The sequence below is a fragment of the Mangifera indica genome, chromosome 1, assembly GCF_011075055.1.
Source record: "Mangifera indica cultivar Alphonso chromosome 1, CATAS_Mindica_2.1, whole genome shotgun sequence".
Lineage (NCBI taxonomy): Eukaryota > Viridiplantae > Streptophyta > Magnoliopsida > Sapindales > Anacardiaceae > Mangifera > Mangifera indica.
Window position 1 is genome coordinate 6989178 of NC_058137.1, and position 17531 is coordinate 7006708.

The 17531-nt window shown below is 30.1% G+C and overlaps 1 protein-coding gene across 5 annotated transcripts; it reads left to right on the forward strand.

The window, feature by feature from the left end:
• Positions 1-8195: 8195 nt before the first annotated feature.
• LOC123227177 (protein MID1-COMPLEMENTING ACTIVITY 1) lies at positions 8196-13773 on the forward strand. Of its 5 annotated transcripts, none has more exons than XM_044651876.1 (9): positions 8196-8481; positions 8661-8843; positions 8934-9350; positions 9879-10297; positions 10686-10795; positions 11136-11207; positions 12677-12783; positions 13199-13292; positions 13501-13773. In XM_044651876.1, exons 3-9 carry the CDS (start codon positions 8943-8945, stop codon positions 13557-13559), a joined length of 1269 nt encoding a protein of 422 aa, XP_044507811.1. In that variant the 5' UTR covers positions 8196-8481; positions 8661-8843; positions 8934-8942; the 3' UTR covers positions 13560-13773. The 5 variants fall into 5 exon arrangements, with proteins under 5 accessions (XP_044507811.1, XP_044507820.1, XP_044507803.1 ...); XM_044651885.1 differs by having other exon boundaries at positions 8196-8450; positions 8921-9350; XM_044651868.1 differs by having other exon boundaries at positions 8196-8450.
• Positions 13774-17531: the final 3758 nt, after the last annotated feature.

The following is a 17531-nucleotide window of genomic DNA, read 5'->3' on the forward strand; positions in this document are numbered from 1 at the left end:
GCTTGGTTGAGGTTTAGTCAACCAAGGATTAGTGGAATACTCCAAGGGAGAAAGCTTGGAGGAGTGGACGTAGGCCGGGTTGAGCCGAACCACTATACATCGCGTGTTTGATTTTCTCTTCCCTTAAACTTATATTTTATGTTATGTTATTTTGATTGTATTGATTGTTTGAGATATTTTAGTTATTTTCATACATTGGATTAAAAATAGGCAACATTATTGATTTGAATAAATTGCTTTAATTCTCAAATTTGGTAAAGATAGTTTTAAAATTGCCTAATTCACCCCCCCTCTTAGGCCATTCGATCCTACAATGTTCATTCTTTTGCTTCTCGTCATTAACACATACATTCAATGTAGTAAACTATTTTGAGTCTCTTTAGATTTCAATCATTGCTACTATATCTTACTTATGCAAACTTAAAATTACATACATCAATTAGTAATGAAAAACTGTATCAACATAGACTATATTTAATATAGCAAACAATAAAATTATATGTATACATTTTTAATATAAAAATATGTACACACATAAATATGTTATAATATGATTGAATTATTTTGAATTAATAATAAAGTAATATCAAGTCACATAATGACACATCTATATATGAACTTATTTATATATAAAAAATGTATACACATAACATAACATAACTCCGTAACAAAATACCATGTAAACAAATGTTGAACAAATTGTGGAGACCCTATTCTAAAGGAAACAAACACTCTGGAGACCCTATTACAGGAGAAACCAACATGCTTATGAACAAACCAAGTAAAAGACACCATGTAAGCGACTATTTTTCACTAAAATATGTCAAAATGACAGGTTTTTACCTTTAAAGTTGAAAATAACAAAATTTCACCTTTTGTCCAATTTTTTCTTTTGTCAATTTTAATTGCTAAAGGGAATTGAAATAATCTTATTTATTTAATTTTAAATATTAATTATAATCTCAAAAATTAAAAATATGTGATTGTACTATCAAAAAAAGAAACAAGATATTTTGTAATTTATTAAAGAATTTTAAGGACAAATTTGTAATTGACAGAGAATGGCATATTTGTCTTTTAAATATAAATTATATATTACTATAAATTTAAATATAAAGTGTCACTATACATGGAATTATATTGAATTAAAGAAAGTTTAAATAATCAAATATTTGATTAATTAATTAATGGTGAGATGTGATCTATACTGATGATAAGGCTAGAAGAAAGGAAAAAAAGGCAACCCAAAAGTCAATCCACAGGTCTATGGTTGTTGTACTTAAAAAAGAAAAAGTGTTAGAAACTGAAAGTTTTACGTCTATAAATATAATGTGGGAATTCAGTTAAATGGTAGGTCTAATAATTTATTGTAAAAATAGACAAAGTCAAATGATAAGTCTATGATAATTATATTTGAGAAAAGGGGTTAGAGAGTAAAAGTCTCATATATAATAAATATAATATAAAGATTCAGTCAAACAGCAAACTTATGGTGGTTGCACTTGAGGAATGGTATTAGAGTTTAAAACTTTTACATCTATAAATATAATATAAATACTTAATCAAACAACAGGTCTAATAGCTTATGGTGTTACATTTGATGATGGTTTTGAAAACTAAAAGTTTCATATCTAAAAACTACAATATAAATAAATTGTTTATAAGTATAAAAAATTGAACTTTAATATAAATTAATTAATTTTATGTAATATAGATTTTAACCTCTGTACTTATAAATATAATACATATTCCGATGCTGATGGAATGATAGTTACAAAATGCGTAGGCTGTAAAGTTACTTGTTTATTATATGAAGCTTATAGCCAGGAATTTGATTTCACAGACAAAAATATAGTATTTATCGGGATATCTTCTTAAAATCAAACTTGGAAGATATTTCTGAGAGCTGTCCTGAATAAATTGAGAAGTAAAGATAAGCAGAAAACGTTTTGGAAGATAGCGACTTTGTAACAGCAACAACAACAACCCCCCAAAGACTACGACAGGCACGGGCACTAGCAACATGTATAAAAATTCTTAAAATTCACTCTCTCTTTTCTTAATCCATTGGACTCCAACGTTTCAATAGCAATACCAAATGAACAAACAAAACAAACAGTTTTAATTAAAATATTGATTTGGACTTTTAAATAGTAATTTGATTAGTGAAAAATAATATTTCATATATAAAATAATATGGGTTTAAGTTATTTTTAATATTATATCAAAATTAAACTTTTAATTTATTTGATTTAATAGTTATGAGATTGGTAAGTGAATTTGAGTTTTGTCTGACTGTGTAAATTTAACTTGATCTGGGTATGTTTAACTTTCATTCTGGATCAATTTTGAACCATGTCAGTTGAATTATTTCTCTTTGCATATAAAAAATAATGAAGATAAAGTCACGTTCTAAGCTATAATTAAAAGGGTTCAGAAACTTTTGGCCCTAGAGAGAGAATTTTCTTAACTTTTTTTTTTCTTTCTTGCCAGTCCTCTGTGCATTGAACTTTTAGGGTACATTTTAATCTGCTTTACAACCTTATAAAATATACAGTACTAGGCTTGAGTTCTGGTGGGTACTTAGTCACTATCCTGTCACTCTTGTTTAAATAATAAATAATATTATAAGATTCCAAATTTTGACATTATGGTGAGATAATTACATATGTACAATTGACTATTCCACTGAATGAAACATGCACATGGATAGCTGTTACATAATGACAATAACGGATTCTTGCCGTGAACCCTAATTTTATTGTAAGACAAGTTGAATATTCTCCCGGGGCTGTCAACAACGGGATTCCATTATGACTCATTTAATTATATAAAACTTTAGGCCAAATGAATATTTCCCACCCAAAGATGGATATAGGTTAATTATTAAAAATTTAAATATCCACTCATTTGTTAAATTTTATTATTACTGTCTGGGATAAAATTATCATTTAAAAAATTAATTTCCATTTATATTTTTGGATTATCCTAAAATTTTAAAATATTTATTTTTGTCTGATAACCTCATATTTTTTAGGTTTAAAAACTGACTTTCTTCCCCCAAGTCTTGGGTTTTAAAGTCTTATATATTTTTTCCATTACAACTAGCCCCCTTACCTTTTAAAGAGTTTAAGTCTTTATTTGATCGATCTGTGTATCGATTGATGCACAGATCGATTGATGTGATATGTGCATCACACAGATCCCGACTGACACCTCCTGTCAGTCGATAATTTATCCTTGTTTGGAGATGAGAGGGTAGAGGTTGGCCCACTCTAGCTTGTAGAGAAGCGGCAATGGAGAAAATGCAAACCCTAAAGGGAAAATAATTATTTTCCAAATTTTGAGTGAGGAGAAGGTGGAGGAAAAATTATTAGTTTTTAAATCTAGGGACATATGTGATGAATTTATAATTTTTTAAATATTTTATTAAATAATAATTTTACTTTTAATAATAACAATAAAATTAAATAAATAGATAAATTTTTAAATTTTTAATAATTAACAAATAAAAAATTGGGTTTGTAACCTTGGGTAAGACATAGTCATTTGGCCTTTTTAATTTCAACTGAAAAAGACTCAATTCAGATGCACTAGTTATAACCCGTTGAAGAAGGCCTAACATGGTGGATCATCTTTATGATAAGTCTATCTATCCCACATGGCACATTCTACATCATCGAAAAGCACAAATTATTGATATTGCCTTATACCCACAATTCAACTTTTGGTCTTCTTCTGCCACCTAGCTTCAACCCAATCTCACCACACCTCCTGTATATTTTTGCCTCATAGAATTGTGCCTAATTAATTGCTTTGTCTTTAATCATCCAAAATTATTAGATTTATAGCATTGTTTATTATTAGAAATTCATATTTTTTAAGTAACAAGAAAATAAATGGACCATCGGATCCAAGCGGTGCATCAATTTTCACTCAATGCCGATGGCGATGTAAAGCCAAACTGGGTGTGAGTTTTGTGTCCCCGTGCCTTTCTAGCAACTGTGTTGCCCTGGGTGGGGTTTCCCATCATTTTAGTGCACAGTTAAATCGATTTAGAGCTATTAAATTATGAGTAATATTATATATATTTAAAATAAATATATATAATTTTATTAGAGGTTTGAAGTTGACCTTTCACCTATTTTTATTCGTTGCTTAATTTGCCACCTCAGCAACCTTAACGGTCATTTCCCTCTAGCTAATCTTTATTGTTCATTTACCCTTTAGCAATCGCGTCTACTTCTCCCATTTATTAGTGGTAGCTAGATGGAATGAATGACTGAGAAGTCCAAAAAGCATAACCCAACAAAGGCAATAATTTGCATCACTAAACAAAAAGCAAATGACATTTCTCACCCAATCTTTGGTGTAGAATGACAATTTCTCATATTTTAAATTTTAAATTTTTATTTAATTATCTGTTATTTATTTTTATTGATAAAATCTATTATATAAAAAGGTCAAAAATAATAATTATTTTGGATGGACTAAAAAAAGACATTTAAAAAATTAACCAATATTACAATGTTAACACAATAAAAAGTAAAAAATATTTAAAATCTAAAGTTTTATATTATATAAAGGCCTGCAAATAAATATTTGAGGAAGTTCAAAAGTGTTATTCTTTCATCAATTGTCTAAAGATTAATGAGAGATGACCTTTTTCATTCCTTAAAGTATATATTATGAGCATGGAGGAACACAAGTACTTACTAAAATGGTTTACTATTTATGTATAATTTGAAAAGTTAGTATAATCATTGTTTACCAATTGTTGTGTTAGGTTTGACAAAGAAATTAACGAGTTTTGTTTTGAAGGGAGATGGATTGTTTAAAGCAGGTTTGGTAGCCACAATGAAAAGATGACGAGAGAGAATCCATTTGGTGGCCTTAAAATCACAAGAGTTTGAAAATGGTTTGAAATTGATGCTAGTTTACATGACAAAGATAGGTTGTTTTGGTCGTGAGAATGAAGATATATTAATACTCTAAGAACGAAGTGAAACCACTTCGAAAAGTTGATTTCACAAAACTTTAATGGCAATTGAGCTTGCCACTTGTTAGAGAATACTAAGCCCCATTACATAATCAATTGTAGGTATTCACCGATTTGTTTTTGTGTTGCTTCGGTTGACAATTAAAAAGACAAACATTGAAAAAATAGGGTAATGTCGAAACTTTAATATCAAAGATAGAGCTTTGCAACAGTATGCGTAGATGGATATGCTAATGGTGTTGAGTATGTATTGTTGGTACTCAATGAAAATGAGACGAGTGAAAAGATAACGAAGAGAAAATAAAATAAACATAATAAAAAAATTAAATATTATAAATAATATTAAAATTAGTTCACAATGATTTTTAAAATTAAAAAAATAAGAATAAATTGATGATTAAAATTTATATTAAATGTTATGTTAGATTTATAATTTTATTATAATTAATAATTAAAAGTGAAATAAACTATTTTTATTAAGAAAAATGATAGGCAGGTAATTCAAACATAAAGGTTAGAAAAATTGTTTTGGGTGAAATAGTGATTTGGCCCTAAATAAAGTACCCGCTTTTATTTGTACGTGCTATGATTATGTGTATAATAATTTTTTAATTTAAAATTATTAAATTATATAATAGTAATTTATTATTTATATATAAAATTATATAAATGGATCACAAGTCACAACTTAAACACAAAATAAAACGACAGTGAACACGTGTACTTGGTGTGCATGTGCGCCCTGTCGTTCTCTTATTTTTATGGGTCCAGGTGGCAGTTGGCAGAGAACGGATGTAGAAATCAATTCAAACCGCAGGGAATGCTAACTGGGAAGTGCGTTTTCCCGTTTTCAGTTTCTCCCAAACTGCAAAATTACACTAATATCCTGGTCCTTTTCTGAGTCATTGTCCGTTGAACTTTTTTTAACCTTCTTCGCCTTCTCGGTCCTTTAACTGCATTTACTCATCAATTTTCCCAGCTCCTACTTGCCCTTCTGTTTTTGTAGACCGATTGACTATTTTTCATCCAAACTTTGATGAAATATGAATTTTTTTTTCTTACGTCCGTTAAATTTATTAATAAAATTTATTAAATTTTTATAAAATTAATAACAAATAAATATGTCTTTTCGTCTTTATTAAATTCTGCCTTCCAAAATTTTATGATATTGTTATCCATTTCTCTTTTTACTGTTATAAAAACTAAAAGTTATAAAAGTAATCTACAAGATTACTCCTTTTTCTTGTAACCACAATTGTGATGTTACCCACTAACCTTTTAGCTTCCTGTAATTATGTGACTAGGCCCTCTGGTAGGAGGGCATTTTCAACTATGTGCATAACTTCCCAACGTTATCGCCTTTATTTACTATCAACTTGATATAGATATTCCAAGTCTCTCTCAAATTTGTCACCTCTCTTCTAAATATGTCACAAATAAATTTCATTTTGATTAGATTTTATCATTTTTATCAACTTTGAGATATCTTGTTCCCCACACGAGTTTCAAACACATCCAAAATTTATCAGCTCTTAATATATGTTTTCGGCGATTAAAAAAATGAAAAAAGAGTAGAAAAGGAAAAAAATAAGTTGGGAAGAAAAAAAATAAAATTGTTATTGTGAATATATAATTTATTTGTATTATTAGTGATGTAAATTATATTAATTCTATAATAAATTATACAAAATAAAAAAATTATCTTTTAATTATTAAACCTAACGTCAAAGTCAAATTTTGTATGGATGGGTGAAAATATACTTTCCAAACATAAAAAAATGTTGAAAAAATATGTCATTTCTATAAATTAAATACATTAAATAAGTATACCTAGAGTGCGATTCTGTATTCGAGATGAATGCACTTTGAAGCGTGATTAGTTAATATCCATAACACGATTTGCTTTTGTATTGTCTTTCTGGATTCTATGATGAACAATACATTTGAGAGACTTTTTCTCCCTTTTATTTGCACAATATACTGGGAGGGCAGTGTTGTTGCTTCTCAGGGAGAAAAGAATAATTTACGTTATCTCCCTCGGTGGTAGTTTTTATGTCATTTAAACATGTGTTCAACTGTCACTAGGGTAATTTACATATATTGGGCAGATCAACCCAAAGTGAATCTAAACCCAATAAAAAGTAAAAAATGTATGTATCATATTAAAATTACAACTTGACATAAATTAGCCCAAACTGATATATTACTGGTAATCAAGATAAATGGTAAATTATCTTAATAATGTGTTTTATTTTATTTTTTGGTGACTAGGAACCCCATCCAAACCAGATGTCCATTTAGAGTCGAATCAACCACACTAAGTAAAAATCTAATTTAAAAATATCATTAGAGAAAATTTAAATTAATGTTCTCTTATACATACAACCTCTTCTTTTGTTGTTTGAACTATTCCATTAGGGGTTGTTCTTTGTGTGTATGTAATTTTTTATTTTTATAAAACATTAATAAGTATGAAATTTTAATAAAATTAATATTATTCTAACAATATTTGACTAATACTTATCATAAATATCAATAGAAATAATAATAAAGATAAATTATTATGTGATTGAGTGTCATTTTATCATTAATAACTTAATATTGAGAATTTCAGATTCATTTACTCAAAGATAAAAAACACAACCTCACTAGTAAATTTGATTATCCTAAATGAGTAATACTATGTATATCTAGACCCTATAGGTTAACTTAAATGGTGAAAGTAAAAAATTATCTCATAAAAGATTGGGATTCAAATAACAGGAAAAGTGAGACAGTTATGAAAAAAATTGGATCAAATTAGTTTGAAATCGAATTATTATCCTACAAGACAAACCCTTCATGGACTGATTTAAAATTATTTAAATATATTATAATATATTAAATATATATTTATCTAAAATATATATACGTAGATTGATTGAGAGTGAAAACACCTCGTTCATGAATTCGTATAATTATAACGGAGCATTTATATAAATTAACCTGCCACCCAATAGGACGGCTTCAGCCATCGTAAGTCAAAGTGATTGTCAATTGTAGAAATTGCCAGCTGGCTATAACACTTCCCCGTGAAGGACGCAAAGCAAATGAAGGGTATTTTCGTACTCTTACTGTTGTCTCCACCACTATGTCCTTGTTTGTCTGGTTTGGTAAACGTACAGCACTGTGCGCATGAACCGAAAAGAAAAAAAAAAAAAAACAAAATAAAAAACCACCGAAACTGTGACCGATGGAAGATAGAGAGAGAGAGAATGAAAGGTTGAGAAAATTGAGAGATTGCGAGTGAGATTTGAGCCTCACTCTGCTCACAATCGTCCAAATCCATTCACTGAGAAGAAGAAACTGCCTTCTGCGCAAAGCAATGGCTCTTAATCGCATACTTCAATGCTTTTCTTCTTCTTTCTCCGGATTTTGACTTTTCAAAATAGTTAATCGAACTCTGGAGTTGGTGAGTGTGTCACGAGCGCTTGCATTATTTGGTATAAAATTTATAATATATTTTCCCTTTCTTCATGACGAAGAGAATTCTTGTTGAGGATATCTTTTGTTTTAACTGTTCGGTTGTTTGTTTTCTAAAAAATGAAGAAGTTGACATCGAGGTAGCGTAATGGATAATTTTCAAGATTTCGGTATCTCATAATTTCGCATTTTGTTGCAGCTGATATATCTAGTGTGAATCTTTTACTGGATTTTCTGAAACACCAATGATACCGAGTCAGAGCGCCATGGCCGGCGAGATCTTAAGCTCGATTCTTTCTTTCTGAACAATGCAACTGTAGAAACTTGTAGCAAATACAGCATTCTTATTCTTCTGATAGACTTGGCTTGGAACTTATAAGAGGTAAAAATTAATAACTCATAAAAATTTTAAAATCATTACATTTTTCAAAATTTCCAGATAAATTATTGCCTTTTAAGTTCATTTGTTCAGCTAGATAAGATGTCAACTTGGGATCATATTGGAGAGATAGCGAATGTTGCCCAACTCACGGGCGTTGATGCGGTTCGACTAATAGGAATGATAGTAAAAGCTGCAAGTACGGCTAGAATGCACAAAAGGAACTGCAGGCAATTTGCGCAGCACCTGAAGTTGATAGGGAACTTGCTGGAGCAGCTCAAGATCTCGGAGCTTAAGAAATACCCAGAGACACGTGAGCCTCTGGAGCAGCTAGAGGATGCCCTTAGAAGGTCTTACATTTTAGTAAACAGTTGTCAGGACCGGAGCTATCTTTATCTCCTGGCCATGGGGTGGAACATCGTGTACCAGTTTCGAAAGGCTCAGAACGAGATTGATCGATATTTAAGGATCGTTCCTCTTATTACTCTTGTTGATAATGCTCGAGTGAGGGTATTGATTGTTCTTGGCCCCTTTTTTCACTACCAAACGAAGACTGTTTTAATATTTGCAAAATCTTTTATATTGATTACCAAAGTGATTACTGGTTTACTCTGTCAAACTACTTGTGATGAAAGATAAAAATAAATACCTCGCACCTGTAGCAATAATTTTTTTTCCCTTGATTTAGTTAGACCTTGGTTTCATGAAAATTTTAATTTCCGTAAAGAAAGTTTAATGGCCTAATTGGACTAACATGGAATTTTGTGAATTTGCCTAGTGAGGTTTGATAGGATGACCAGCTTTTCGATGATTCTATTTTTTTATGATGTGATTGTGGATCACATTGCTTTGTTGATGAGTACATACAACTCTCTTTCATATCTTTCTGCATCATAGATTGATAAGAATGTGCCTAGGGTCTTGTAATTATGAGAGTTAGATCAATAAGATCACTCTGTTGGACCTTTTATGTGGTGGTGATGTTCGTATAACATGGTCTTTGAGCTGAATGATTTTTGATTATCTGATACTTGACAGGAGAGACTGGAAGCTATTGAGAAGGATCAACGTGAGTACACATTCGATGAGGAGGACCAAAAGTTGCAAACTGCTATCCTGCAAAGGGAACCTTCAGTACATGAAACTATGGTTCTTAAAAAGACTTTATCATCTTCCTACCCAAACGTGGGGTTTAATGAAGCATTGAAAAAGGAAAATGAAAAGCTTCAACGTGAATTACAAATATCACAAGCTAATATGGATTTTAACCAGGTTGAAGTGATTCAGCGTTTGATTGATGTTACAGAAACTGTTGCAACAGGTCCTCTTCCAGAGGAGAGTTCACCCAAAAAACTTCCTAAGAAAGTAGAGAGCAACTATTCTGATGCTGATAGTGAGAAACATCATTCATATAATGAGCAATCTCCTAAAACAATTGATTCTCGCATGACATCCAGGTTATATTTTCTTTTCTACTTTTATGTCTCTTCAGTTGAATGTGCATTATGGTTCGTCAATAGTGCTTATGTTAGCATTGGGGTAGTCTGAATATTCTTATATCTTTCATATATCTGATCTATAATTTGTATCAGTGACATAATCTTAAAATTCCAAAAAGTAACTGAACTATAGACAGGATAATATGGTTTGAACTGATACAGAGGATTTAACTAAATGTGACTACTTTTATCTCAAGCAGTTGGGACTTAGGTAATGCCTGCTGGAGTTTAAATGAATTCCTATTGTCCTTTAGCATCTTTTTGTTTGCACAATGATAAATTTCAATATTGTAACTAGTATAAAAAAGGATGCTGAAAAAAGTTGAATGCCACCTTTTCTGTTCAGAAACACATCTTCAGTTTCATCAGGGCAGGATCTGCTGTCAAGAAGGGGCTCTTATCAGGACGAAGAGTGGCATACTGATCTGCTCGGCTGTTGTTCAGAACCTCTTCTGTGTATGTCCTCTCATGCTACTGATCACTTTAAATAATCTTTTGGAAATTTATATTTTATTATTGTATCCATAAAATGATCTGTTTCATGCCCATTGCACTTCTTTTTCAGTTTATCTATATTAGTTGTAACATTGAGATCTGGAAATATGCCTTTGTTTCTACATAGCTAAATTAATGCACCTCCTAATAATTCATGATAGTGACGTCTATCCCTAATTTGATTTTGTATCTTGTGACTTAGGTCACATCTTGTACATAATAGATTGAGAAATATATGAAATTGCAAACTTGTACATTCCAAATATTTGCTTAGTGTCTAAGCAGCTAATCTCCATTGCAGGTATAAAGACATTATTCTATCCTTGTGGCACATTTTCAAAGATTGCAACTGTGGCAACTAACCGGCACATGTGTAAGTAGTTTCTATGTGCTAACCTTTGGGTCAGTTGCAACCTCATAGTTGCTTATCCTATGGTCAGATGTGATAGAATTAGAACTTTGGCATTTAGGCTTGATTTGCTAGCTTCAACATACGTTTGGCTCTCGTTGTAGGAGTTTTTCCATTAGATGTTTTGTTAATTATTTTGTTTGCTTGTGCAAAATGTTAGTCTAAAGTTTAAACTTGGAGAATTCTGATCATGTTTGAAATTTTCTGTTACACTGACAGCTTAGTGTATTCAGATTTCCCCTAGTGCAGGTTAATGCTGATGCTCTGACCTACTAAAAATAATTCCTTAAAGATATTCATACTATCTGCTTACTCTTTTACCTATAATCTACTTTAAGCCTATTTTTGTTACAGATGTTCCATTTCTGTAAAATGACTATAAATTGCTCTAGATGCTTGTTGGACTGCATGGTTATTTAAGTGACAATTCTTTTCACAACCTTCTTTTAAATTATCTGGTAGACTAGGTAATCAGACCTTGATTTTATCCTCAGTGTTAGTGATCTAGCACTAACACTGTAAACACTGTAATTATTATTTTTATTTAAAATATTTTGATAATAAAAAAACTTAATATGCTATAAACGGAAAATGTGTGCAAGCAATTGGGATGATTTCTCTTTGTAGACTCAATTGACCAGGAACGAGTGCAATGTAAACACTGTAAGAGAGACAATGTATTTGTTATAGTGTTTACATTACACCCATTCATAGTTAATTGAATTTACAAAAATGAAGTGGTCCCAATTGTTTGAACACCTTTTTCGTTTAGAACATATTAAGTTTTTTTCATTATCAAAATATTCTAAAAAAAATTAATAATTAACAAGATTGTAAAAACAAAATAAAAACTAAATCGTTAATTAATAGTGACACAATGGTTGCAATGATGTATGAAAAATAGTTGCCCCGACTCAAGCATTGGTAAGCCAAGAAGACATAGTTAGGGAAAGCAAGTCCATTGCGACGTTACCAATAAAATAAAAAGTTTTCTTTAATTAGATATTACGATTAGTAATAAAAAATAATTTTACATTATTTGATAATATAAACAAAATGTGATTTAAAGGATTGTCTTGCAATTTACGATATTCAGTTGTATTAGTTTGAAAGGAAATTTATATTACTAAATTTAAATACTTATTTTTTTATTAATATAATTAATGTGCAGGCCACCTAGCACCATATGGGGCCGTGCCACAGGCTTTGCATTATGTGCAGGCTGGCCCAACATTAAGACCTTTGACAGTGTGGATCTTGAGCCTAACACGACCCACTGTCATGTCTAATCTTGTCGCATAAATCATGTGATTTTTGGTTTTATTGCTTTTTCTTTCCTTATCAACTTAGCATTCCTACATGTTTGAAATTCAATCTTTGGCTATAACCATTTGCAAGCTCACACGTTAAAATTTCGGTTTCATGTTTATCAGCTTCTGCAGAAGCATGTAATGAACTCATGGCATACTCATTGATATTATCTTGCTGTTGTTACACTTGCTGTGTTAGAAGGAAGCTTCGTAAGACATTAAACATCACGGTATAATTTTCAGTCCCTGCAAGATCATGATCTCTTTCTGTTAGTACAAAATATATAAAAAAAAAAAAAAAAATGCTGAATGCTACTGTTGTCAATTTATTCTCCTATCTGTCTGCCTCACTAAAACATGGTTAACCATTGCACCCCATTTAGCACCTTGAAGATTTATAGGGAACATTGAATCAGCATAAAGAATGGGAAAATCAGAACAAAAAAAGGTGCTTATAGCAGAAATTTCAAAATCATGTATCTTGCTGAAAATTGCACCCCAATGTTCTTCTACTTGCAAAGCATCAGGATGAGTGTTAATAGAAGATTTAGTCCCCGTATACTAAAATCCTATTGTCCAAATCTTTATTTTTAATTGATTTGCTTCTGCACATAATCTGCTATTAATTATCTTATCCTTTCATAGGGAGGGTTTATTGATGATTTCTTGTCACATTTGATGTGTTGCTGCTGTGCTCTTGTCCAAGAATGGCGAGAAGTGGAAATCCGCGGCATCTATGGTATGTGCCATGCTAGGGCTTGACTTCTTCTGATAAAATGTTTGTTCTGTTCTAGATCCATCATCCATATTTCTGATAGTGAGAACAGGAGCTTCAGTTTTTAAGTTTGATGAGACCTAGTGATGTTGTATCATCTGTCTTGGAGCTTCCTTATGCCCTTTTGTTTCATGGATTTTTCTGACATTTTCCATGTTGGTAAAAAACCAACTTGTAGGTCCTGAGAAGACAAAAATGAGCCCCCCAACTTCACAATTCATGGAATCATAATGAGCAAAGGAAAGCTCAAATTAGCTGCTGCTAGGAGATTCCTCCAACTTCAAAGAGCAAATATGGAGGTATCGACCAGCTGCCACTGTCATATAAAACTTGTTTTGAGAATGCTTCTCCCTATGTAAAGTAATCTCCAGATTTCACATGATGTACTATATACTAATTTCTGTAAGGTATAGTGCTGTTTGAGTTAATTACTTGGTTTTATGCACTCATGTTGACTAAACATTGACTTGAAAATTCGGCATCCGAATTTCCTTTGATTACCAAACTCTAGGTATCAAGTATCAATGGAATGAGTAATGGCCAGCCCCAAAAACTAGGGGTGTTCAAACTTGTCTCAGTTTTGAATCGAATTGAAAATATCATTTATTCAAACAAAACTTTGATTAATTGTTTTTTAACCGGATTTCAAAGGGTCACTAAATTTTATTATTATTTTGTTTGATTCTTGCAATAACCAGTTTGATATTATATTAAATTTTTGTTCAATTTTTAAAAAATCAATTTGGTTCGGTTAATTGAATTTTTAGAATAAACAAATCGGTAACCGAACTAAAAATTGATTTTGCTATATTCTTGATGGAATATCATCACTATTGTATATTGGTCAGTAGGGATGGCAATGGGGAGGGGCAGGGAGGGGATCTCAATTCCCGTCCCCATCCCCGTAGGGGTAATTCATCCCCATCCCTGACCTGTTCTCGCTACGGCGATAAAAACGATTCTCCGTCCCCTCCCCGCAAAAAAAAATTTCTTCTCCGTCCCTACCGGGAAAAATTCCCTCTCCGTACCTGAAAAAAAAATATTCTTTTTACTTTATAAATACAATATAAATATTAAATAACAAAATTAAGCAAAATTAAAATTAATCTACTATTTCAAATATCATAAATATAATATATTAACTCCTTTAATATGCATAACAAAAACCTAAATAAATTTGAAAAATATAAATAATTTAAAACTATAAAACTATAAATTTGAAAAATATAAAGGGACGGGACGGGGCGGGGAGGGGACACATGCATCCCCATCCCCGACCCGTTCTTGATTGCGGAGATTTTTTTTATCTCAGTCCCGGTCCCCTTCCCCGTTTCTATTGGAGAATCTCCTCCTTATTAGGATTGGGGAGGGTCGGGGCGTCTAAAGTTAGACTCAAATTACCATCCCTACTGGTCAGCCTACACTTAACATATACATAGTGTTTTATTAATGCTACAGACAATAATAGCAGGGGCATTAGTTGAATTTATATAACTGTATTTATTTATTTTGAGTAATCATTTATTATAAAAATAATTACAATAAAGGTAAATTAATTAAAAAATGATTAACTTTAAATTATTATTATGAATGGTAAAACTTTAATTAAAAAATATGGAGAAATTGTTTTATTTAAATATCTTTAAAAAGTTATTTGATATAAATTAATATTATATATGTCTAGTCAAAATTACGTGGCTTATATATGTTAAAGTAATGTCAGGTGTATTTTCTAAGGTAATTTTTATTTTAATAATGTATTATATATTTTGTTAACGTTGTTAAATTATAAAATTAATTACTTAAATTATTTTTTTAAAATTGTTATCTTATTATTTATCTTTTTAATATATTTTTTATATTATTTGATATTTTAATCAAAAAAGTACTTTTTAAAAATTAAGATTATTTTAATTTTTTTAATATTTAAAGTTGAATAAATAATTAAATTATAATAATATAATATTATTAAAATTTTATTAGTTAATAAAACAAATAATAAAAAATATAGTTGTCGTCTGACAAGACTGTGAGGATTTTCTCCATAACATAACAAAGTTGAAAAAAAAAAAATTAACGGAGTTAGTTTTGTGTGAGAAAATATGATTTATATATTCAAAGAGTAAAAAAATTATCTTCAGGCTAAAGCTTGGGTAAGATAATGTTGATCACTCAACTTAAATATGGTTATTTAAAGAAACCTATAATTATAAAAAAATAAATTACACAAAAATCTAAAAAATTAAATAAATAAAAGTTAATCTTTTAAGTTAGATTTTAATAATTAAAATTTTTCAAAATAGTTGACAATATCATCAAACAATGGTTTTATGGAATTGTTTTTGACAGATCATTCAATAATATTGCTAATGTTGACCCTAACAATTAGTAAAATTGATAAAATATTATAACTTTTATTGTAAATATTTGGGTTCAAACCTTTGTCACGTTTGTAAAACTTCACTTATTTAGTACAATGATAGTGGTCCTGATCACTATGTCTTGAGTAATAGTTATGAGTTCAATCACTATATTTTAGATTTATCCATCCAATTAATAAAGACGGGTTCTTGATTATAAAAAAAAATATATATATATATATATCGCTAACATCTCCCATAGACCACATACTTATAGCAAATATTATTTAATCTCCCACTTTCACTAGATCCTACCATGCATAACTTGTTTATTAGATCCTAATCATAAAATTCACACAACTCATCAAAGACACAATCATTTCAATCTATTTCACAAATTAACCTAGGACCGCATAACTTCAATTGCATACCTATGATATCTTGAATTTCAGTGCAACGTAAGTAAATTTGTGCACTTTTTGAATAATAAAAAAATAAAGATGAACCTTTATTAACCACCCCACACCCACCCCACCCCCCTTTTTTTTGTGTGAAAAACTAAGTAGACTGCTTCAGATCAATGACTATGATGGTATATCCGGTGATTACTTTATATGTAAGGAGTATACGGGTTTTGAAATGCATTAAACTGAATAAGAGACAATTTTTATAAAAGAGGATAATTTCATCTAACATTCATCTTTTGACCACAAAAAATATACCAATTGAGTCTGAGATTATTGTTATGTATACACATTAAAAAATGATTATTTTAGTTAATTACCTCAGTTTTAACCATTTTAATTAAAATTTTATCTATAAATATTGTACTTTTGGGTTTTGGTCTTAAAAAGAAGGCCAAAAGACTTATTCCCACCCAAGGTTTGGTGAAATCTCAAACTCTCACATTTAACTTTTAAAAAATCAAATACCCATTGTTTTGTTAAAATTCACTGTTAAGTTTAAGGATAGAAATGTTATTTAACTAAAAATATTAAAAAGAACTAAAAATTTATAACATTTCTCTCTTTAGTTTAAAAATCTAATAATTTTTCTCCACTCAAAGTTTGAAAAGTGATAATTTATCTTATAAGGTTTTGAAACTATCATTAGAGACAACAAAGTTCGTCGTCTCCGACTATGTTCTCTCCCTCTTGGCTTCTCTCTTCTTTCCGATCTCTCTCTGATGAAGATGGCCTGGGATAGGAGGGGGAGAGAATGTGGCTTTCAAACCCTAAGAAGGAAATAATTATTTTTCAAATTTTAGGTAAGAGAAATTATTAGATTTTTAAATTAAGAAGAGGGGGATGTGATAAATTTTTAGTTTTCTTAAATATTTTTAGCTATATAACATTTTTACCCTTAACTTTAAAAGTGAATTTTAACATAAGAGTGAGTATTTAGATTTTTAAAAATTAACGAATAAAAATTTGAGATATTGCCAAACCTTGGATGGTAATAAGTCTTTTGACCTAAAAAGAATTATGTTCGGGACTTATAGTAACTTGTAAAAACCTATCAATTTAATGATAATTATAATCTTAAGGATTTGGAAGGGAATTGACATCACACATTTTTATATTATGAAGAATGTTTTGGATTGGAAAGAATTCCATTTGAAAAAGAAAGGCAGGAGATTTTATATGTAATTATTTTTACTAAAAATTCAAAATATATTAACCAACAAATCAATCGGTTCAAAAGAAATTTATTTTGTTATACATGGTGGATTATCCACCACGTATGCAAGGCTTGAGAATTTGGTGGGAATGCAAGAAGAAGACAATGGTGAAAGAATTTTCTTCAAAAACATGGTATGAATGCATGGTGAGTTGCATTATTG